At 27.9% G+C, this 26,422-nt stretch overlaps 1 protein-coding gene across 1 annotated transcript; it reads right to left on the bottom strand.

Annotated features, from left to right (window-relative positions):
• Window positions 1–21,902: 21,902 nt before the first annotated feature.
• On the bottom strand, window positions 21,903–26,221 carry LOC129968942 (gastrula zinc finger protein XlCGF8.2DB-like). Its single transcript, XM_056083306.1, has 2 exons — window positions 26,019–26,221; window positions 21,903–24,409 (listed from the first exon to the last, which is right to left on the bottom strand). Exon 2 carries the CDS (start codon window positions 24,387–24,389, stop codon window positions 23,355–23,357), a length of 1,035 nt encoding a protein of 344 aa, XP_055939281.1. The 5' UTR covers window positions 24,390–24,409; window positions 26,019–26,221; the 3' UTR covers window positions 21,903–23,354.
• Between the last annotated feature and the right edge of the window lie 201 nt (window positions 26,222–26,422).

Below are 26,422 nucleotides of genomic sequence, written 5' to 3'. Positions count from 1 at the left end.
TAGAAAACCCTTAATTCAGTAGAACATTTGCTGACTGAAACTGCATAAAATAATATCCTTTACTTCATTTAGACCATTTTTCCTCTTCAAAGTATATAACTAATCCTAACTGTTTAGAAATTAGGTGTTGAAACCCGTTTAAAATGGATATTACATATACGTATACATATGAACCATACATGTTTGCTTTAAATACTACAGAATTATTGAATTGATAAATTCGGAAATCTTTTTTTTTGTGTGTGTATGCTTATCATTCTCGAAAATATCATGTTTCATTTTATTTCATTTCTTACGGATACTTGCTGAAAATTACATTTTTCTAGGTTTAATTAGTAATAAGAGTTAATAAATATAATATTTTAATTTGAACTTTTGGCAACACATTGATAAAAGCTAATTTTCCTATGCACACGAAATTTATTCGTGCAGATTTAAATTTTATAATTATTTTGTGTGAAATAAATTGTTAAAAAATATGAATAAAATATTTTCAAAAAATTTATTAAAGATTGAAACTTGGAAAAAAAAAACAGATTTAAAAATTATTATCGACGAAAAGATAATTTTTTGAACCTAAAGATGATTTTAAAATCATTTTTATGCTGTTATATTTTTGATACCACGGAAAAACGTCAAAATTTCACTTACTTTTTAATTAAAATTTTTAAAACATCGCACTGAAGTGCGCATTCCACCCTCCAAAGTTTATAAGTGCCAAGTTTGGTAGCTCTAGGTCAAACGGCTTAGCCTGTAGAGCACCAATGCACATTCATCTTTATTATAAGTAAAGAAGATATGTTCACCCTGTTGTTCTATTCGTCAAAAGTTTCTTCAAAACACTGAAAAAATTGCATCTTAAAAAGATGCGTTCTTTGATCTAAGATGGTGAAGAAAAAGACATTTTGAAGGAGCTTCCCACAATGCGATCGCATTGAGATTTTTCTGGTGTTTGAGCAATTCAAAACTGTGGAAATTAAATATACCGCTAGAAAGGAAAGTAAAGATTTACTTCTGGCAATGACATAGGTAAATATGTATAGTATTTTTTTTTATATATATATATTTCGAAAAATTTAACGTTAGTCATCTGACCGGAATTGAACTGAAGCCATTTCTAGACATCATTTATCTACATATATATTAAGCAAATGGACATTCAATAGATGTCCCGGTTAGAGGATTGGTCTCAGTAGATTAGAGGAAAAAGTAATTTTTAAGAATTCAGTAGAAGTCAATTGATTTTACAATCACGTGACAAACGTAACATCGCATGTCATCAAATATCTAATAACATGTTTTATTTTTTGTCTGTGTTTTGATACCATGCCTCTTTATTTAATTTATAATTTCATTTCAACTTGATTTTATAAATAGAATTTTTTTTGAAAAAGGAGAGAAAAATTGTGTGTACACAATTGAACGAGTTTTCTTTAAATTAAGAAGGTCCAAATTAATTTTGATTGTCAGTCAGAATTCCTAAATCAGCTTTTTGGATGAAATCTTAACTTGCATTCATTAATTCATTATAAAAGATCTGAAAGCAAAATCAAGGTCAATCTCACCGATTTTTTCTGATGCATGCAGATTTTTTTTGCATTTTAAAAAAACATTCAGAAACCGTCATACGAAAATGAGAAAGAGAAGGCGATTTAGAAACGAGATCTTGGCTTTGGGACCTGTAGATCAGACAATCGATTTCGTCATATGCGAGCAGGTTCAAATTAAGTTTGTGAGGATCAAATCTTCTCTCAGTGGTTGGAAGTTTGTAGAGGATGGTGGGCATCAGTTCAACCTTTATACTCGTCATTATTTAGAATGAGGAAGTTTTAATTCAAAATAATGTGTGAATACCCATTACTGAGAGATGGAACATTTTAATGCTCTTTCCAATTTTTGCATTATGAATGCTGCCGATTAATGCTAAGTGCGAAATTTTCAACAACAAGTTAAACCTGTGCTAAGATGTTACCTGTCAGGTTGCATCTTAGATGTGCATCTTAGTGTGCATCAGGAATCAAGTCCAGATGCATAGATATCAACAAGAAAATTTAGTAAGTTTAATCACAGGCAATTACTCTATCATGGCAAGGAATTACTACAGGTAATTACCCCTTTTGTGACGCCACGATTTTTTAAATTGTTACTAAAAAAATGTGAGTTTTATGCATCTTATTCTTAACACTAATGTAAGAAAGATAACACGTCTTTTCTTTCTAAATCAATGACGCTTTACAACTTTGTAAATGAATTTAACCCTCCAGCTGCTTATCCCGTGATTTCCGCGGGTTCGCAATCAATCCATTTTCTTTTGCATCCCGCGTTTTTCGCAGTTTAAAGTGTTTATTTTTACGATTACAGATGATTTTTATTATATCACATATTATCGTATCACATATAATATCAGTTCACTTTGGAAAAATATTTGAACTTCTTTGCAAACATCGGATCTAAGTAGTGATGATAAAAATTATGCAGTTAGAGGGTTAAACCGTATCGAGTGCCGTTTTCGAGATAGGAGCGTTGTTAACTCCGAATTTTATCTCTGGTAGCGCTGCAAGTAATCTGATCTAATATCACATAGCTACCTTTCCACATATAAATGTTACTTTCATTACCATAGTTGTCATACTTCTGAAATTAAAAGTAGATATCTCGGGATTTAACTGGATTAAGTGGAACAGAAAAGATTTAAAGGATGGCCACGAATGCGATTTGTAAGAAAGTCAATCCTTAATTAACCAGACACGTTAATTTATATACGTATGTTATATAGTTCTGAGATTAATAGGTGAGTGAGATTTCAATCGCATCATGCCATCATACATGTGGCATGATGCGACTAGTCTATGAAATTTATTAAACATCAATATCAAGTAATACTCTTTTATTTCCTCTTAATAAAAACTCTTTGCTAACATTTATTGGCTACTGCAGAATCAACCTCGGCATTTTTTCTTAAACTTATGTCGCAAAAAGTTGTCTGAGTCAAAGGAAAATAACTTACAAATTTGCAAGGTACTTACCCATCATGTTAAAACAGATAAAAAAAAAACAAAAAAACCAGGACAAACGTTTACAGTACTGTCTATTTACTAGTAGATGTTTTGTAAAGCACTTCATTTTGTAAAAATAAGAATGAGCTAAATTTGAATTGGAGCGAGGAATTGAGCATTGTGGAAATTTAGGAAATTCACTTTCGCAGGACATTTAGGAAATTCACATTCGCAGGACATTTAGGAAATTCACGGGATTTGTCAGATTCTTGATTCCACAATACAAAGAATGTGCCTAGATATGACGAGGGGAGGCATTTACTTTCCAAAGCACCTTATTTCTATACATGCCATGTCTTTTGCCTTGGTAGAAACAATTGCCATTACAATTATACCACAAAGTATCAATTGTTGCTATGTTTAGCGAGAAAGGCATTTGGGAAATCCATGAAGTGGAGTTTTATATAGTAGACAACATCCGGTTTAGAAACTGTGACATTGATTTAAGAATGGCTTGAACAAATTTGAATCATGGTTAAATGATGTTGGCGGATCTTGAGTCATCTTAGCATCTTGATCCGATACCATCGTTTCTGGAACTCATTTGACTTCTATTTAGTTTGGTATAGTGGACCTTTAATACAAAAAAAGAAAGATAAATAAATATTACAGTACAAAGCGTGATAAAAAGGAAATTTTAACCATGTCTTAAAAACAAAAATATTTGATAAATGAGCTGTACATTTTAATAAAGCTCTGGAAACTGCAAGGCAAGGGTAGATTCCTTTACATATGAGTTACTACCTTGCAATATAAATTGTTATTGTTAGAAACAGTCAGAATTAGGACATGAAAATCACTTTTCGGCCTCTAACTTCTAAGATATTGCAATTATCAAAAAACTTTAAATTCAAAAGTTGTTTGTCTTAATAAGGCTCTTAATTTGATTAATTGGATTTACTTTTCTATCTTCAATATTAAGAAAATTACAGCGAATGAAAATTTCAATCCCTCACCATTTCCACTCCCATTGAGCTTGAATAGTCATTTACAAACTCGTCGGAGATTTCTACATTTCTAAAAACATATTCTAAGCCAGTTAAAATCCAAACAAAATCACTCTAGTTATCCAATTTACGAGATAATATGGGCAAAGGGTTATACGCATATATATATATCGTTACGAAATTTCCGGGTTCGTTTGGATAGTGGAAGTTATACGGTGTGGAGAACGGCAGCAATCAGCAGTAGAAAATAAAACGTTTATTTACACGAAGACACACAGGACAGCACAAAGACGACAACTATATACAGCATAGAGAAGACAATTATCTTCAGCCGAGACGTGCACACAGCAAGACTCTACTGCAGACAGTAGCGCACAGCTTAGTTCAGCACTAGCTTGACTCCGCCGCTGCTCTGCTAATCTCTGGAAGACTCGTTCTTCACCTTCAATTCCGACTACTACCTCGGCAGCTGCAGACTGCCTCCTTTTATAGATCTCAGGAGGCGGGGCTAGAAGCCCCTCAACCAATCAGGAACTTTCGAGGCGTATCTCGATTCCCAATGGACGGACCGGGAAAATTCTTGATGTTTCGGGTATAATCTATTTTGGCGCCAAATTCGTCGCCAAGTCGCCAAGCCCTGGGACCTCCGACGCGACACCCGAACTCCGTCCAATACAGATGACTGTAAAACAGTCTTTCTGATGATGGAACCAACTATGCTGGGAAGCAGCATCACAGATTCGTAACAATATATATATATATATATATATATATATATATATATATATATATATATATATATATATATATATATATATATATATATATATAATATACAAACTTTTGAACGAAGGGTGGTTATGAGTTCTAGGGATCATGATCGGTGAAGAACTGAGGAAATTGGAGTGAGACAGGAGGATAAGGTGGGGAGATGCCCCCCTCTTAAATCTTCACTAGCTTCATGAAGAACAACTATTAGTTTGAGAAGATCACTTTTTAAAACAAATTATAATAAAAGATTAAAATAAATATTATACCTTGAGCATCACTTCCTTTTGCTACGCCATTGTTACAAATCTCATCACTCTGGTACTCAGCGAACTGATTTACCTTACTCACGATTAGTATAGATGTTTTAGACAAATGAAGCTAACAAATATCATGGTATTCTAAAAATAATATCGATTACGTCAGGTAATTTCGATACTATTCACGGCAAAAGTCAAATGACCCAAAAGAGAATAAAAAACGTTTAAGATAATTATTGTTTGAGTTCTTCATCTATTAAAATGAATCCCTCTCTTAACACTCATTTTACTGCCAAACTTTTTATTTTGGTTTGAGGGTGATCAAGTCATCAATACATCGCTTCCTCGTAATACATGCTGGAGCTTTAATTGGATATTAATCTGATTCGAGCATTTTTTTCCCCCAATCGTTCGAAATTATGCCGTCGCATTACATCGCCGCAGGTGGTCTTTTTTTAAAAGGCGGATGTTAGAATTTTCGCTTGTTGTTTAGTTAAGGAAATAGCACGTGGCGCGGATCGTCTGCATATGTATGGTTTTTGTACACGAAAGGTTTCTAAATATAAGAACAATAAAATAGTCTTTTATAAGTTGAAGCAAATTTATCCAGATTGGTGATAAAGTGGTCTTTTGAAAAAAAAAAAAAAAAAAAATCCTTAGGAATAAATACTTTATGTGAATTTACATTTAGAAATACAAGTTTTTTTTTTTTTTTTTTTTTTTTTTTTAATGTAAGAACAACAAAAGCACTATTTTGCAAGATGTGTAACCCAAAACACAGACGAATGTGACTTTTCAAATAAATGATCGGGACAAAATAACTTTTGAGGAATAAACATGTACTACACAAAAAGTTTTTACTATCTCGTTTATAAATTGTGCAGTATTGAATTCTTAAAAAAAAAAAAAATCAAAGTCGAGATTTTGACGAATTTCCATCAAATTCACCCTGAAAAATGGTGAAAGTAATTCTTTGACATATTTTATTATTAGTAGTAGTATTATTGCTTTCTTTTATGATGTTGCTTTATCAGACAGCGATATGTCATTAAATTTTTAACGCTTGTCAGAATCATTTTATTGGAAAAAAAATATTTATGTGAATATAAAGTACTGTTAATGGCAACATTGTAGACTCGATAACACAATTAAATGACACAAAAAATTGTGTCCTTGTGAGAAAAAAAAAACTAAAATAAAATTCAGAATTGAAAACATCCTAAACTTTCATTTCAGCTGTAAACAAGTGTTAGAAGATGCATTTTTATGGATGTCTTAAAACGACCACCTTTTACTGTGAAAACGTGCAAAACAGCTCCATGCATACAAAGGCTATTTTGACATTTGTGTTGCCATTCACGTAGAAAGTAAATAGTAAATGCAGTTTTGATTATTTATTTAATTGCTGCTCTGCTTAATGGAAATAATAGGTACATTTATTTTTGCGCAAGTTATCGGGGTTTATGAGATATCGATTATTATCATTATCGATTTTTTTATAAGTATTATGGATAACACAGCTTTTAAAAATGATCTAATTAAATAACTCTTTTGAGTTTTAATTGGCTTGGAAAATTATCATACATATATGCTTAATGTATATAAAATTCTAGATTATCGTTTGAAAAAATTCGAAGCCACGAAATAAAAAATAAAAACATTTTGGACAATTATCAATGACAAAAATGATTTTCGATAAACTTTCTTTTTGTTGTTGTTTTTGTACATTAACTAAAAAGAAAAATTTTTAATCGCAAGTAAAATAGAGATAGATTTGCTAAAATTAACGAGGAAGTCAGTATTATTTCATTAGCTATTTTTTATATACTTTTGTTTAACTTGATATGTCATATTTGGTCAGATGGTGTTTTTAACCGATTTTTTTCACCCATTTGCTGATACTCTAGAATTTTCAAATTTCATTTAGCTATGTGCTCTAGATGATATCTTTTTCAATCATGTGTTTCGAATGAGACTACCTTATTATTTTCCAAACTTAATGACCTATTCATGATTCCATAATATTTATTAGAATAAATTATACATTAAATACTAAAAAAATAATTAAATTAGGAAAACTAATTTTGAGCTCACTAATAAAAGTGTGTTTCCAAAAATTGTTCTCATGTAATTTATTATTTGTTTTTTTTTTAACTGAAGAAGTTATAAATATACTTTTTCTATCTAATTGAATGCGACGTTAACCCTCATGTTCATTTTGTATAGTATGAATACATACAACTTTATAAAAATATGCTACCACTATAAAATAATTTTTAACTTAGTTTTATTAAACGATTTTTATTACACGATTTTTTTTATTTATTTCTTGATGTTTTTTATAGCGTAAAGAAGCTACCTATATACATTTTTTTTGCTTTTCTTCAAAAAATCGATCTTGCCACGATAAGGGTTAATAAAATCAATTTTTAAAAACTATCCACTACAATTTATTTATATACTTCAAGTGAAAATATTGAATTATTTTTTTATTTTCATTTTGATTAATCATTTGGCGGATTAAGTTTTATAATTTAAAATATAAATATTTTTTTTAAATTTTTTTTATTGTTCTGTTAATCTATTTATATAGATAAAAGTTCTTGTTGTATGTTGTCCAGTTTTCTTACTGATTCGTATAAAAAGAATTTTTTAATAAATACTCTACGAATGCTTCTTTCTGATAATCCCCCCCCCCTGTTTTTTTACTTCCAAGTCAGTTACAGTCCTTTCAGTTCCTTTAATAACAACATAATTCTCAACTCCATTTTTTTGTTTGATTCATTGAATTTTTGAAAGAAGAAACGAAATTCCACAGCCATACTTTATCTTTAAATGGAAATTATACAAGTTCGTTTTTCCAGGAAAATGAAAACTGTAATCGAAAAGTATTAATCTCCCACATGCTAGGCTAAGTTTATTGTATTGTTAAATTTTTGTTTTGATTAGATGCGCTTGATTTCAATTAAAATTTTTATTTGTCTTATATTAATTTTATTTGGACAAATATGCCATCTGGAGTATTTGCCATACTAAGAGTATTTACATGCAATCAATTTCATTTAATTATTGTAGTCATACGTGTTAAAAATTTGTTTATTAAATAGTTGATATGGATAGTATAATGTATTATGGATACGATACTTGTATATAGTTCAGAAAATTTTATTCACTCTGTATTTAAAAAAATTAGGTAAATTTTAGCTAATTTTTTACTTTCAGATTCATATTTTGATATAATCAATGAATTAACAATCTTCTATTTTTCGAAAAAAGGTTATAAATGCTTTTTATCAATCTCAAATTTTGTTCTAAGATCTAGGTATTATTTATAGGTGGTTTAGGATAGGAAATAAAATGTCATCATTTTGTATCTTTATCATCAGCTATCTTTTTTTTAAAATTATATTACTATATTTTACATAAAAAAAAATTCTTTTAAATGCCTTCAATAATTAATGCAAAAATTAGTATACTTTATTTTTGAGTTTATTAGTCAGTTAGAATAATACTTACAAATAATTACTTCCCTTATGCAACTAATAAAAAAGAAATTTCAAAATAAATATTTCCATTTTTTTAAAATCTTTTCCTCATTAATTTGCAAAGTTTAATAAAACAGAAAACACTTTATTTATTTAATTATAAAAAAAATCACATTAGTAAACAAATTTTGCCTTTAAAATAAGTTCTCAAAAGAGCATAGCTTTTATGAGTTGCCAAAATTTTTGACGAAATTGAATTAAACGTCATTTATATAAATGCTTTTTGAGTTTGACAATCAGAACAAAATTCTTCCACAAAAAGTAAAAGTCAATTTTAATTAATTAACCTGTCACTAGAATTAATTAATTAATTAATTTTGATTAAATCATTTATTGAATTGCTTGCACCTAAACGAAGAGCACTTTGTTTTTAATTGAGTTTCCGTCAAGGCAGGTGGCGCTGTTCCAGAAGTGCCATCTGCCTGAGTTGAGTCGCTGCAAGTTAAATATCGCGTGAGAAACCGATATTTCATTAATGCTGGTCACGGCTATAACTGGTAATGTTACTCTGCCGGCTAAAGGGCGATAAAAATTTATCTCTATTAACTCTTTTGACGATGGGAAAAAGAAAGAAGAAAAAAATGAATGAAGAACCGAGTTCGAAACATAGATAACACGGATGCTTGGACTTATAATGGCAAAAAGTAATAAACCTAAATTATGAAACGTGATTTGGCAATCAATATGAAATTATGTGGATCATCAATTTAATTCTAATTTTGGTTCAGCATTAATAGATACAAATATGATCGAAATTAAATATTTTTATGCGCTCCATTTGTGTGAACTTAGGTGTTAATTTTCTTTGTATTGATGAAGTATTCTTTAGGCATATGAGATTAACAAAGATAAGTCGGCAATTTCATTATTCATATTTCTAATAACAATGGAGTCAATTTATCTAGTGTCATGGTCACATGATAAACATAACAGCGCAGGTCATATAATATTTGAGAAAAATTCATCTTAGGCTATGATGTGACGTCATATGAGCAGAAATTGATATCATAGCATGTAAAATGGATACAGCAGATATTAATATTAAAAGAAATTGAATATTTCACAAGAAATGGTAATATATGGTATTATTTATGAGCTGTATATTTGTAATTATTAAAAAATAATTTACTTTAGTTTTCAAATAAAAACGAATACATTATAAATTAATTCTTGCTTCAATCCTTTGAAAAATTAAATATAAATTAAGATAGGGAAAGATGAGAATTACTTATAAATATAAAAGAAATATTTGCATATATCCTGTTTATTTGGATAAAAATAAAAAGGAAAGTAAATTTTTTAAACAAATCTAATTTTTATTTATTTATCCTTGAGAACAATAAAAGTATAACATAAATTACATTGAAAAAATTGAAGTTTATAGAAATGTAAATATCTTTCAGTAATAATCATATGATTAATAAATACATTTTTATACATTTTTGAAACATATTTTCTGAAACATCATAATTTATTATGATGATGATATTTTTATGGTGATATTATTAATATGGTGATATTTTTCTATATATAATTTTTAATCATACACCATAAAATCTTTTTGGCAAAAATAAATTATTGTTACCAATTTTTTTTTTCGTAATTCTGTGCATAGTATGAAAAAAATTTCTGGTTTTAACTTTTCTATGCACTTATTTACTTACATAATTTGATTTAGATGATTTAGATTCATGTTTGATTTAGAAAACATTAAATACTTTTTATTGAGCTGATGAATTTTAATATTTAATTCATAATTTTTAATGTATTATGTGTTTTATGAAATATGTAATGACAAAGGACGTTTATTACATTAAAATTATTAATTTCTTTGAATTTATTTTTTAAAATTTAACTTATTACTTAGCAACCAGATTGAGGTTTCTTTTACTATTGACATAATTTAATTGAAATTTTATAAATATTTATATTATCAAATAAAATGTTGTACAATGGAAAGGAATGTAGAATATCTATATTATTTCTAATTATATAATTTCTAATGATCACTTGAGAACAAATTTGAAATATTTATAGATGCAAGAGTTTTCACTTTTGATAACATATATTAATGTTGAAATTTTTTTCAGAATTATTTAAAATAGCTCTCTGGATATGAATGAAAATCTTTAATATTGCGTGTCTATTTAACATTTAAAAAGGAAGAAAAATCATAATTTTCTTGTAGAAAGCATTCACGATAAATTATTGATTGCTTTTTAAATAGAAAATCGTTTTTAGTAGAATTCTTGCATTTGATTCAAGCACATAATTTGAGATGTCTGCGTTTGGGTAATTTGGTACCCTATTAAAATAGTAATTAAGAATTTGAATGGCTATTGTGAAATGAAAATAATTCATATACATTAGAGGGACTGAAAAGAGGATCTCATAAAATAATTGAAGTCAAAGTGTAATATTAGGTATCAATGTGCAGCTACTACTGTTTTTATTGATAATGTAGATAAATTCTGTTGCCCACTTACATTCGGACATTTTCGTTGATTATCTCAGTAAGAATATTTTTTTGAGCTGATACTCACTTTTATATTACATTACAAAATCGGTGGTTGCCTTATGAAAAGCTCATTAATATTTTTTAATTTTAATATATCTAAAATATTTATTAATTTTTTGGCTCAAAATTAAATAAAATCAGTATAGTAAATTTTTTGGCAATAGATGGGGCAGTGAACAATTAGCTGTTGGATAAGAAAGAAGATTTCATTTTTATATAAATAAAATATTCTACTGCTTTCAGTATTAGTGCGCCATCTAGTGATTAAATTTCAAAGTATTTAGTTATCCTACAACTTTCGAACTCCGCTGAAATTTAAACTAATGTGCAAAAATTGATAGAGGGAAATAAAAGATATAAAATTTATAAACTTGATTAAATCCAACAATGTAATTAACACACACACACATATGAACATCATTATTATAAGCATCACTAAATGCACTGACAATCTGTGACGGAATATGCATTATACCCATGAAGGTGCTGCAACTTATAAAACAAAAAGATATATCCCCGCAGAGTTTACATTTTCTTTTCTTAATTAAATTTGAATAATTTTATTACTATTTATATTCAGTTATTAATTCTAAAATTGAGGATTAAATGAGCCTTCTTTGTCTACAATGGTGAAAAACTTTCATGCCCATATCCTGCATTTCTTTAGTTCATCATCACCTTTATTAGAAACACTCTCAGCAATTTTTTGTTTGAAATTTTTTATCGTAACGTCGAAATTAATCGAATCATTTCTACTCACTTCCAAACCTTATTCTAAACAACCAGTGGCGTAAATAAGGTGAGATAGGCCTAGCATGTACCTGGGCTCATAATTAAGAAACCAATTTGTTGTATTTAAAAGCAATTTTTTTTTTTATTAAGTTCATATAACCAAAAAGGAAAAATAAATAAATAAAACGTTTTCAGAAAAATGACAGAAAATTCAAAGGAATAGGCTTTTTTAACCGGGAATAAGTTCTTGTTAGAAACATAAAGGTATTAGCACATGCCTCAGAGCTTATGCTTATTTTATGTGTTAAAACAGAATAAATTATGGCAAAATTCATATTAGAAAATATTTTTGTTTTGTTCTGCATGTGAAGTAAAAAGAAGATATTTTAAATCTTTTGAATTTATTTGAAAAGAAATAACTTCGCTTTTTGATTCTCGCGAAAACAACGAATACAAAATCAATATTACAAAATCATAAGTATAAATTTCAACATTTTGAACTGAGACATTTTTCAAATATTTTTCCAATAAAACAGATTAACAGAAACTGCACTGCTGAAAATCAAATCATGAATATTAGAATATAAATTTGTGATTAATGTAATAGAAATATATATCTCAAGAAAAAGAATGAATAGAAAGTACTCAAAATAAAATTAAAATTTCCAGTTTTTATAATTTGGAGTGCGAAAATAAGACACAGGGAAGGTGGGGGGGGGACACAGCGCTAGACTAGATTTAAATGAAGCTAAGCCACTGAAATTTTATGAATCAGCAATAAATATTAATAGTATTCTGAAAGACTAATCTTTTTAAGATGGTGCAGATATAAGAACCAGACATCAATTGGATTTTTTACCGCATATGCGTTCCTATATTTATTTCTTTACTTTTAAATTATATGAAGCAGCTCATCTGATAATTTTGATGGTAACAATTTCAAGTGCAAGCTGCGAAAAGAATTTTTAGTTAACTAAAGCTTATATGTCGTATTGAAACTTCAGTATAAGGTAAAAAAAAAAAAAAAAGCCTGTAACTTTATGCTTTCGAGTATGGACTAATTTCAAGGAAATCATAAACACTTTCGTATCGATAAAAAAAAGAATGCGAATTTTTAATATTTCCGACATTTAAAATCTTCAAAATTTTTTAGAAGTAATGCATATATAAATAATTTCTACTAAAAATATAACTAAATGCAATTTTACATACCATAGACAATAAGTAATGTGTTAGTTTTAATTCATCTTTCTTTTTGTTTATTTCATGCAATGCATTTTGTCACAGGATGTCAGATATATTATTAAATGTTATTAATTATTAATTGCAAATTTTGATAGAGAAATTTAATGATATCCGTGAAATAATTCTGCATACTATTATAGACATTGACCTAATTATCAATACTATTAATGATTTTATATTCTTAAAAAAACGATTTATTTCAATATTCAGAGTTTCCGTATAATGCCAAACGGCAAAAAAGTAATAATTTTTAACTTATTCCATTATTATTTTTATACATATAGCCTTTTTCGATTAATTAAGATATTTTTACACATTTTATAATTTTAAGTATGAAATAAAAAGAAATAATTTTTGCTTTCTATATTTATAATGTAAATTCTGCACTAACAATTATTTAATTTTTTATTAGGGTTTTATTTGAATAAATAAAATTAGAATGAAGGTAATTCTTTTTGTAAGTTTAGCCTAACATTTCCAAACTGATTTTATAAAATTTGTTTTCCGAATATTTTTAAAAAATATTCTTATGACACATTTTATATTCAAGAGCTGTCTATATATAACAATCATTGTGAATTGAATTGTAAAGTATCAATCAAATCAATACAAAATGTTTTATATATTATCACTTAGATTTAATTGCACTTTCAATCATTGCGCTTCTTTATATAATAAGTCGAAAGAAAAAAAAAAAAAAAAATACGTGTCGTGTTTTAAATGTATAGAAAGATGGAAGAGTGAAGTTTTGATATTTGTTCTGAGTGCCCTTTTATGTATGTACGCTACTATAAAACAAATTCTGTAGCTGGAGTAGCTAAATTTCCGAGATTTTCAAGGTCCATTTTACACTGGATTGGATAGACAATGTATTGTTTCTCAAACAAATGTCTTAAAACCAAGCATAATCAAGCATTGACGATTTAAATAAATTTTGATCAAAATTGTAAGCAACCACGTGTTTTAAAATAATTTTAAAAAATGCGTTGCAGTTTTCACCATCATTTATAAAACTTCACGTAGCTCCGATTAAATAACAACAAAAAAAAACATGACAATTTAAGGTTAAATTAAATACAATTATAGAACATTTAGTCTCAATGGACGTGAAAAATTTATAAAACGATTTTTTTTAAAAAAATCAAGTAACTTTTAAATGTACTAATTTAATTTTTTCTAGTTTTTGTTTTCTTTCAAGTATATAAAAAGGAAATATTGTAGCCTTCAAAGAATTCGAATGCGAAGTTTTGACAAATATTCACATTTAGACATGTCTAAGTCCGAAAAACACATTTTTTTGAGTTACGCCTTCCTTGAATACTGTAAATCAAAAAGCTTTGGGTTACCATGCTCATAAACTCACATGGATAAAACTCAAAAAGTTTTGAATTACTTCAAATTTGGTATGTTGTCTTTACACTAAATTTGTAGAATTTTATAAAATGTGAGCAGAAATTTGTCTATCCAGAGTACAGTGAGCAACATGATTACAAAATTAAAGAGCTATATAAATGAAACTTGGCACATAGATTTCGAATATAAAGTGTAAACCATAAGTTTTGAGCTAAATCCATAAAAGGATTGAACGTCTGTCTGTCTATACTTTAACAGTCTCTATTTCGAAAAAAGCAGCAACTTGGATAAACAAAGTTTGGGGCACAGTTTTAATATTTTAAAAAAGTAAATTTTGAAATTAATATTAAAAAGTAAATTTGTAGCAGTTGCATTACTCTGTCTTCTCTTTTGGATAACAGATGGCGGTGCCTGATTAGGTTACGCATCCCACAGTGCATTGCGATTGTAATTATAATGAGTTGAGATGCTGCTCTGTTAAAATGTGCGCGCGTTAATATCTTGTCCTGTCTTCATGTTTTGTGTGAAATGTGATCATTAAAGAAATGCTCCCGAAAACAAGGGTCTTCTTGCTTCCACTATAAGGATCATAATGATCTTCATTCCACAACAAATTCAGATTTTGACCGTCTGTCGGTCTGTTTGTTCTCATCCACATAAAAGAAAGAACTCAAAGACTTAAGTAAATGACAACTATTAGGTGATCTCGAAACTAAAATTGTATATTTCTGTAACAACTTTAGATCAATCGATCGAAAAATGCAACAAGTTGGAATCCTAAATACATATTCGGTTTTCTTTACCGTGAAACACAAAACGCTTATGTGCAGGTCTCTGAAAATAAAAATCCACCCACTCGTGACTTGCACAAGGTCCACAATTCTATACGGTGTGTGTGAGAAAGGGAAGGGAGCTAAAAGAAGTGCGAGAAAATTGCAGGAAGATCACTCCCCCTTGATTAATAAAAGATATTGATTATACCTTATTTTTACTTTCTCTTAGACTAAGTGCACAAAGAGAAAGTATTGCAAACGTTAAAAAATTAGAACTTAGATCTTTTCCTTTCAGATCTCCTTATGAAAAACCTAGTTTTAGCATTATTTATTTCCTTCTGTCTGTCTGTGAACAGTAACTCAAAATCGCTTTCAGCTAGACGAATTTGATATATGGTTTTTACATCAAACTTGCAGATTTCTAACAACATTTGAAAGTCTATACAGAGGAAATCTTTCTGCCCGGTTATCCAAAAATAAGTTAAAAGGATCATTATCGAAGAGAGCTACATGGATGAAATTCGGTAGACATGTTTAACATTCATAGTATAGACACTGTCAAATTTTAAGCCAAATCCAACGACGGGGTTGATTGTCTGTCGGTCTGTGCTTTCAAAAACATGTAAAATCGATAACATAAATATATCAAATGTGGTGTGTGATTTTTATGACCACAAGTATAATTATTGTTTCAATAGGTTTGGAGTTAAGTTTAGTTTAGTTTAGTTATATTAACGTCCCGTTGTAAAGCAACACTAGGGCTATTTTGGGACTGACCTCGTAATTTTGAACAGCGGTCAGATGACGAGGACGACACCTGAGCTGCCCCCCCTCTCCACACCACACCATACCAGCGGGAGGACGTTTGGCATGACGGATTTAACGTGCAACAGACCCCCTTACACGACGGATCTTCGGTGGAATCGGGTCTCGATCCGGAAACCCTACGGCTCACAAGCCGAGACCTTACCACCAGGCCTCAACAGGTTTGGAAAAAGACGTCTAAAACAAAAATTCGTTTTTCGGATGCTATTAAACCATATGCCAGGTATTAATGCTGGTGAGGTGTGGAAATTTGGAGAGGGTGTGCCAGCTCAGGTGTCGGTTCAAAATTACGAGGTCTGTCCCAAAATAGTCCTAATGTTTCTTTAAATCGGAATGATAGTATAATTAAGCTAGCTAGATATTAATCGCCAAAAAATCGCACTATGATAGGCTGTTTTGCAACTAGTGTTCGCCAGTAGCATAGAGTTAATAATACACAACTATATTTTTATTAGAGAATATGCAAGAAAGTTTCAGGAAAGTCGCTTCTGCTGATTAAAATTTATTTCTCAAATGTTAGACCTGTGAAAAAATTTTATGCAATTGAAAAAATTCTGAAATTTCGCATGTAACACCTCTCGAACTATATTGCCACCAATGCCTTCTTCCTTTCAGAAGCTGTATAGCTGTCACTGCAGGTGCTCAATAACAGGAAATTATCACCACGTTAAAGGGTAATATCATGAGAATTTTTCCGTTCGCTATACGAATGATTCATTCTAAATATGACTACTTTTAATTGTTAAAAAATATGGAATAAAAGTTTATTTCATTGCAAAAGATTTCTAAACAGACGAATACCCAATCGTGGATAGTTTAAAGGTTCGCTTTAATGAATCTGTCACAATTAACATTCACCAACGTTGAATATTTCAAGCACCTTTTGTAATATTATGGACAGATTGTCATGATTTGGGTTAGGTTTCATGCATAATGAGGAAAATCAGGCATTTGTCACATTGCTTAATAAACCTGTTTTTAAATCATGTCCATATTAATCACTTTTCGCGTATTGTAGATAACGTTGAAATGTATTTGTTTTTTAAAAGCAAAACCATCTGCCTTTTGGAAATAGAAACCACCTGCTTGCTTTGTTTAGATAAGAGATTCCTAGTCAATTTTTCACTTTCTCATATACGTAGTGTAGAGAAAAAAGTATAGAAATCGTCAAAAAATTCGAACTCGAGATTTTGACGAATCACCATGTTTTAAATCTCCATGAGTTCGAAAACGCATCGAGCTAGACGGATGAAATTTGGCATACGGTCTTTACACCAAATTTGTAGATTTCTATCAATTTTTGAGTAAAACCTGTTCAGAGAAAGTCCTACTGCCCGAATATAAGTTAGCATGATAATTACAAAATGAAGAGAGCTAAATGGATGAAATTCGGTACAGATTTACCATTTATAGTGTAGATACCTGTCCAATTTTGTGCCAGATCCAACTAAGAGTTGAATGTTTATTGGTTTGTATTCTCAGAAACAAGTAAACGCGTTAATTAAATAAACGCGGCGACTTAAATATATAAAATTTGGAATGGAATTTTGTGACAACAAGTGCAGTTTTATGTCAAATTTTTGTTTCAATCGATTAAGAAAAACGCATTTAAAATGTAAAATCGATTTTCGGTTGTTATTAACCGCATGCCATTTAATCACCAAATAACTCACCAAGGATGATATGATAGAATCAGTCAAAATACTAAATTCACGTCAAAGGTTAATATTTCGTAACTATTGCACACCAATGCCATGCAATGCGTTCTTGGTATAAACCTTTGTTACAGAATATGAGATAAAGTTTTAGTTAGACCGCTCCCGCTAATTTTTTGTTTTGTTTGAAGAAGTGATTTTCAATAATGAAAGTTTGTGTCCACCGCAAGTATTAAAAATTTGTTTATGTCTACAAAATACTAAAGCTTTTTTTTTCAAATTTTTTTTATTTCCTTCACATAAAAGAAAACTATAACTTTAAATTTCCATTTTGCGTAAATAAAATACATTCAGAATAATAAATGTATTAATGAATAATGAACAAATGCAAAACAAATTCTCACAGAATTTTTTAGTGAACGTGACCAACCCATGCAAGAAAATAATAAAATTAAAAGAAATAATAAATAATTCTTCACACAAGAAAAAGTCTTAAAGAAAAAAATACAATACATAAAATTTAGTTTCAAGTTTGAACTATGTACAAAAGAAAACAAAAAGCAATAGCAATCAGTTTTTATAATACTAACAATTCAATTAACTTAATAAAATACAGCATATTTTATTAATTAAAGTCTAATGTATTTCATAAAGACAGATAAATCTGTACATAGTAGACAATAAAACTCAGTTTTATATAAGAAACCAAAGAACATTAATGACAAAATAAATTAAATTCATTTCAATGTTAGCATATCATATATTAAAACACTGTACAGATAAACAAGAAATATCAAAGCAACATTTACAAATTAAACACTAACTCAAACATATGATCAATTTTTCATTTCCCTAACACTATCATTGAATATATATTTTCTCAAATTCATCATCATATGTACACTAAGAATACAAATTTTCAGATCAGAAATGGAAGCTAATAAGCATGAGTTTCAATATGTAAAACAATGAAAAAGGACGGATTTAATATACTTTGAGAAAACAAACATGCTTCAAGAATTTTGGCACTAAGTCAGATCGAAAATTTGGTGCATATTCAGAATTTGATTACTACCGTAAGAAAATACACTGTTTCTGAACTACTATTAGTTTGTTTGAATTTAGTAATAAAGTAATGTTATTACATTTAGCATTACTTTAATTACTGATAATTACCACTTTGCAGCACAAATGATGCCATAATAAAACCCAGAAATATCAGACATATTAGATAGTCACAACTTGAATTTTAATTGATGGCTCATTAATTCATTTTCTTTCAAAAATTTTATTTTAATGATATCTAGAAAATTAATTCAAACAAATATTTTGATAATTCATCAATAATTTTTTAAAAGATGGTGAAAGAAATGTAAAGATTAATAATAACATTAAAAATCACCCAGTTGGAGTACCAACTATATTATAAAATAATAAACTGCTTCAAATATTGCTTGGTTTTAATTTAATTAAATTATATTTTTATTAAATTATATTTTTAATTAATTAAATTATTAAATTATATTTTTAATTAATTAAATTATATTTTTAATTAATTAAATTATCAAATTATATTTTTATTTTATACAAAATTATATTTTTATCTATATGCACAATACTGATATTAGATTATAGCTTTACAAAAATAAGTTATAGGCATTAAAAATTTTTTAAGAAATAGAAGCTAGCACCTTCTGTGAAATTTCTAGGTTAACATTTAAAAATCTTTGATTAAGGGTTGAACATTATAATAATTTAACATCAGAAGTAGATGAGTAAAATAGTTAACAGTCCATTTTGAGCGAAAAGTTAGACACTTTTTATGACATGGTAAGGCACTAAGATTCAAATTCTTTCGACCGCTAAAGATAAAAATTATCTTATAAGCAAAAAGAAATCAAGAGCTTGATGGCATGATTTTCACTAAAATAATAATAATAAATCCCAAGAATTTGTAACAATTAATACAAAAATCAAAACAATATTTTGCATATCATTTTTGATTTTATAAGACTTTTTGGAATTGTTGTTACTGAAAACTTTACAAGAAGATAATAGATTTTCAATTTATAGTGATTATATCATTGTATATAACATGATCCTAAATCTGAGTACTTTATTAATTTGTTTGTTAATTTCAATTTTTTATAGGTTTTTCCCCCATTCTTTTAACTGTGAACTAGTTATATTTCTCTTACTTTGATTTTATTAAGCAATTTTTGTTTATTAGTCATTTGTTTTATTTCCTTAGATTATACTATATTTATTTAAAATCAATTTGATGATTTAAGTTTAATGTTATTTTTAGTCAATATAAATATAAGGCACTTTTATTACGTTTTAAGATTCTAAAATTTTAGTTTTTAAAGCTATATTATTTCTTTTGAATATTTGAAGAGACTATATATTAGATTTAGTTTGTTTCTTATAAATGCATTTCAATTTAACACAACATTTTCAACCTAAAATTAATTATAAGGCACAAATATACATTATTCTTCTTTTACGCATTTCAGTGGATCACAGGAAAAATGGAGTTAATCACAGAAAATCACTAATATTTAATTCCCTTTAATTTTAATCAGTTTAGACTGGCAAAAAGCATTTTAAATAACAGGAAAGCAATTGTGAGGATAATAATTTATCATCCATCTTCGTATAACAGGTTTAATTTCATAATTTTTCTGATGTATATCACCTTCTAATTATCAATTTAATAACAAAATCTACCAAGGGGGCGGGGAGACGAGACTTGCATACTATTTGTATAAAAAGCCGTATTTTAGCTACATATTCATATTTTGTTTTTATAGAAGACAGCTATTTAAGTTCAACAGGAATTTATGTATTATAAGTATAATGGAATTATAAAAATTATCATTAAATAATTTGACAAGGATAAATGTTATTTTAGATTTGTAAATATACAATTTCAATATCTCTAAATTCTATAATTCAACTTATTTATGATTGTAATGATTGTTTAAAAAACTGATATAAACTATGAATGAAGTAAGAATATGTCATTCAAGAATACAAATAAAAAAAATGCTTACCTTATTTCAGTTTTTTAATTTTTTTAAAAGAATAATAATTAAATGAAAGGAGCTTCAATATCTCTCATATATAATTTGTATTCATTGCAATAGTTCCTTTTTATATAAAAAAAATGCAATAATACATTTATACTTCATTCAGAAAATAATTTTTTTTTTTGATTAAAGATTAGATTTTTTGGGCATATTTTTACAAAACGTTCATAAGCAGTGACCTGCTGAGATCTTTTAGCCTGTTGAAAAATTCTTGTAAATATGATAGCCCCATGAAATGAAAATAACAGCAATATAATACAAAGTAGTTTAAAAACCTGCATCCTTAAATACCCAATTAATAATTTGATATCACGGATATTATTAGTAAAGCTGAGGAAAGATACAATGCAAGACATACGATTCGAATGTTGGAGATTACATTATTGGTTTCAGTTTCAAATATTAATTTTAAGCTTCATAGGTTCAAGTTATATTCTCAGCAATAATAGTTCTATTATATTTACTACTGACTTGTAAATAATATCCAAACCTTACAAATTAATTTCTTAAATTTCACATTTCAATAAAATGCCTCCTCTCCTTAATATTACAAACCTTTTCACAAGCCAAACTAAAATTAATCATTTTATTTTGGATAACAGTAAAAACCTTACTGGAATGAATTGATTAGCAGCTGAAAAATAGTTCAAATTATCACAATTTAAAACAATCTATGGTTATATATTGAAATTGGTCTTTACAAGGGATCATTTATCTACTTATGTATAAACCAATCAAAATAACATCTCTTTTCCCATATCTGCATTTACAGTTTAAAAAATATTACTTTCTTTCATATCTTTTCCATAGTCATGCCAATTACATTAGGACAAATTAAATCTGCATGGACACTTAGAGAACTTAAACAGTTCTAGGTCCCCTTTTCTCTTCCCTAACTTCCAAAATCAGATATCTTTATTGATTTTAGTTTCATATTCATACAAGCAGGTTTTAAATAACAGATATTACAACAAATTAACCTATGATATGCAACTATCCAGCATTTGAATCTCTTTACATGGATGATGCTTAAATGCAAAGAACAATTTTCTGTAATCTAGCAAGTTGGAGGGTTTAAAATAAAAAAATTATAGGTTATCACCAAGAAAGTTGGTTTAGGTATTTTATAAAAAAAAAAAAAACTTTTTTAAAAAGTAGTTTTGGACAGAATTTATTTTTAAGAACCTGAGCACTCTAACAAGAAGATTGCAGGATTATTGATTATGAAATTAATCAGCCAATTGCAAGAAATACCACATTAACTGCAGGCAAATTTGAGAAAATTCTCATTATGAAAGCTCTGTAATTGAAACAATGATTTTTTAAATTCAATTATATAATTTATACAAATAAAAAATGCAAAATTAAATTACACCAAAAAAAAAAAGTCTCAAATTACAGGAGTTTTAGATAATTATCTTCTTGACATTCTGGCTTTGCTATTATGCTGCAAAAAAATCAAATTAAATATAGATAAAAGCTTAATTCTCTTAACAAGCATATAAATATTGAATAATATGACAATTTTTCAGTATAAACATTTTGTAAAGTACTAAAATTAAAGATTCAAAACTGAAGCATTAATTAAAAGGCACTTTTTTTTTTTAAGAAATACAAAAATATCTTTATCATAATATACTTTAAAGCTCACTTTGAGGTATTTAGTGTCATAACAGAATATTAAGTATTTATAATTCAGAGAGCATACTCCTTTGAATATTTTATATCAAAAATAAATTATTGTTCCTGTCATACTTTAAATTTCAAAATAAAAATGATTCAAAGAATCATAATATGATATTTAAAATTGTAAAATGACAAATAGTTTTAGTTACAAAAAGTAATCAAGTCATGATTGAACAATGGATAATTTGTAGAGAAAATTAAAAATAATCTATAAATAGCTTAAGGTCAGGAATTAGTGTTACACCTAAATTTGCTTGAGTTTTTTTCTTATTAAATTCCCAAGTGAAAATCTTTTGCTTCACAAAATTCCAATTAATGTATTTGAATGATGGACAAGATGAAGTTTAACTTCACGTAGTACAATTACATATGGCAATATTGAAAACAAAGGTAAGGGAATAAACTAGAGATTGTCATTTATATATTTTCTTGAGGTAAGACTTAAGTTTAATGTCCATTTTCAAGCCACACACAATAAATTAAGCCAATCATCCAAAAATTTGCCAGTATCTATAAAAAAATGAAAACAAATGTTTTATTTTTCTTCTTATAATTACAATACACATTTGTAATTATTTAAATCAGCTTTGGAAAATGGACATTACTCTTAAGTCAACTTTTTTCTTGACTACTTTTGGAAATAGATATGATAAAAAATATACATATGTTATTATAGCAATTCAAAAATATTTCAATTAGGTATATTGAATCTGTTTTACTGATAACAAAATATTTAAAGGTGAAATTTCACACTATTATTTATTTACAGTTTTTTCCATACAATGTAGTTATTCAATATACGTAAGGGTAAATGTTTTTAGCATAAATTCAGAGAATCAAAATACTGAGGGGGGGGGGATTCTCAATCATTAAGCTTTCTGAAATGTTACCAGAAAGCTTCAATCCCTATTATTTATTTTAAGATTTTCTGGCATATTCTCCTCATGTCCACTTTTAGAATCCTCTTCATTTTTTATACTAGTGAACAATTTTCGAATCTTTTTTTTAGATTCTCTGCTATGGCTAGGTTCTTCATTTTTCATGTTTTTAAGAAGTTTGTGGGAGACATTTTCTGCTTCCCTGCTGTTTTCAAGGTCATTAAAAGCAGCCATTCCCACTTTAAGCTCACATACATGATCAATTAATTTATTTTTCATGTTAAAATGTTTGCCACAGTAACCACACGAACTTCGTTTTTCTCCAGTATGCAATCGAAAATGACGTAACATATCAGTTTTTGCACTGAATCTTCTGCCACAATAATCACACGAAAATGGTTTTTCACCAGTATGGACACGGACATGAATATTAAGTTTATCTTTTCGATAAAACTCTTTCCCACAGTACTCACAGTTAAAGTAGCGCTCTCCTGTGTGAAGACGTGAATGCCGCACAAGGTCATTTTTTCGGCTAAATTTCTTCCCACATTCAGCACAAACAAATGGTTTTTCCCCACTGTGAGACTGGACATGCCGAGACAAGTCTTTTTTCTCATAAAAGCTTTTATCACACAGGTCACACTCATAATTCTTCTCTCCTCTATGGGTTCGCATGTGCCGGACCAAGTCAGCCTTTTCATTAAATTTTTTATCACACTGATCACAACAATGGATTTGGAAGCCAGTGTGTCTTCTAAGATGCTTTCTTAACCCTGCTTGGAATGCGAATTCTTTAGTGCAAAATTCGCAACTAAATATTTTATCCCCTTCTTTGGAGGCACAGAGATGGCGCAGCAAATCAACTGATTCATTGAACTCTTCCCCACAAAGTTGACAATCATAGGTAATACAACCAAAATGAATGGATAGATGCTTTTCATAATTAACAATTTTCTTTGTTGAATATGAGCAAAGATCACATTTCATTTCTCCTGAATTCCATGGTGAATCGTGATTATATAATTGGTTCTTGGCAAGCAGACTAGCAGTTTTCATCACTGCATCAACTGACCTACCTAAAAATTAATGATAACAAATTAATTAAGCATGCAATTGATTTTAAATATTCAGAAAAAAAATTGTTTCACTTTAAGAGAGTGACAAATTAAAAAAAATGTTTAAAATAATTAAATGAAAGATTGCATTAAACACTAAAAAAATATGGATATACATATTAAATAAAAAAATATCAAATTATAAAAGGATGGAAAAAAATTGAAAATAAAATCTAATTTAATATATAAATGTTACAAAAGCATTTTAATTAAAAATAAATATCCTATTAAAGGTAAAACTAAATTGTAAGCTATTTTTTTCTATAATAAAATAAACTATAAAAATAAGAAATAAAAAAAATAACTAAAAAATGAGGCACAATTCAAATATCTACAGTAAGAACTAAGAATAAAGTAAAGAATTGTTTTATTATATTGCTGCAAAACAAAAGAGACCTGAAAAAAAAAAGAAAAATAATATGGATGAGTAATTACTCATAATACAAGAGATGCAAACAAAAATAACAGAAAAAAAATCTTCAGCAAATTAAACGTTGAAAAAATTATAATAAAAAGCCTGGGAAAAAATAATCATAAAGAAATATAAATACAACAAATACACTTTTAGAAAAGAACTCATTGAAAACCATATATAGTGATTAAATTTAGATGAAAAAGAATAAGTTTTTCAGTATATGTTTTAATAATGTGATAAAAATTCTATTGTTACAGTAGTGAACATTTAACAAAACATAAATGAAAAATTACAATTCTCAAAAAGTAAATAATGACAAAAATATGCAAAATGGATAATAAAAGTCAGCTACAACATGCAAAACAAAACCTGAAAAATAAAAGATGACTTTAAAATTACAAGTGCCAAAAATAAATAAAAATATAAGCTATAACCAATCAAGAATAGAAACTGTGAATGAAAACATAATCACAAAAAATAATAAATATAAAAATTTATAATGTAACGAAAAATTAAAATTCATTTATGCTCGCAACTCATGCCTGAAACGAAAAAGAAAACAAATTAGACAGAAGCAAAATTAAATCAATAAATAATATACAAAATTATAAATAGCAGCAAGTCATATGCCCATGCAATATACTTTAAATTATCTTGTATTCTATTCAACAAGCAGGAATCCTAAAGAGATCACACTATAAATGTATTTCATTAAATTACTCAAGTTATGCAAAATTTATGGCGTTTAGAAAACCTAAATAATCTATGCATATAATACATAATAGCAGGCATTTTTATACAGTTTCTAGTTACCAGATTATTTTCTGCTCACTTATTACAGTTTTTATTTAAATATTTAAAATAAAAAGAACAAATAACTGATAAGTAGTTAAAAGTGAGAAATATATTATATTCAAAATTTAAAAAGATTTTTTAAAAAATTAGCCAGAAAATTATTTTGACTAAATAAAATTTCAGAAGAAATCACATTCGCATAAATTTGCACCACAAGTTTATAGTAAATTCATATTTAATGCATAGTTCATTTTAAAAGGTGATAATAATTTATGATATAGTAAAAGATGATTTTAGAAAAACGTTTGTTATTATTTTTAGCAAAACATGATTTATTATATCGGCGTTGAAGTAACACACTTGATCATCAAACACCAGAAGCTTTTACTAAACCGTGCCTGAAACATGCCATTATCAACAAATATTCTTTCTTGACAATTTAATAGATTCGAAAGAGGATGAATAACAACTTCCAAATAAAATAATAAATTAAATTTTAAAAGAAAATTTTAACTCAAATGTTTTCTAATTTAACGAAGAATTGATACATTTCATGACCTGGCATTTTGTTGCCATCTGAAGTTCCAAGTAGCGTGCAAACAAACAAGCGTGGTTTTCGATGAAGTCTTTTAAAGCGCTATTGCTAATGCTTGGTACATTTATGCTTATTTTTTTCTCGAATCTACACATTACCTTCACTTAATGTGAATTAATTATTATATATTTTAATACGAGATAAATAGTATTATTAATTCATAAACGAT

The sequence above is a fragment of the Argiope bruennichi genome, chromosome 5 (assembly GCF_947563725.1).
Source record: "Argiope bruennichi chromosome 5, qqArgBrue1.1, whole genome shotgun sequence".
Taxonomy (NCBI): Eukaryota; Metazoa; Arthropoda; class Arachnida; order Araneae; family Araneidae; genus Argiope; species Argiope bruennichi.
This window is presented reverse-complemented; position numbering and strand designations above follow the sequence as displayed.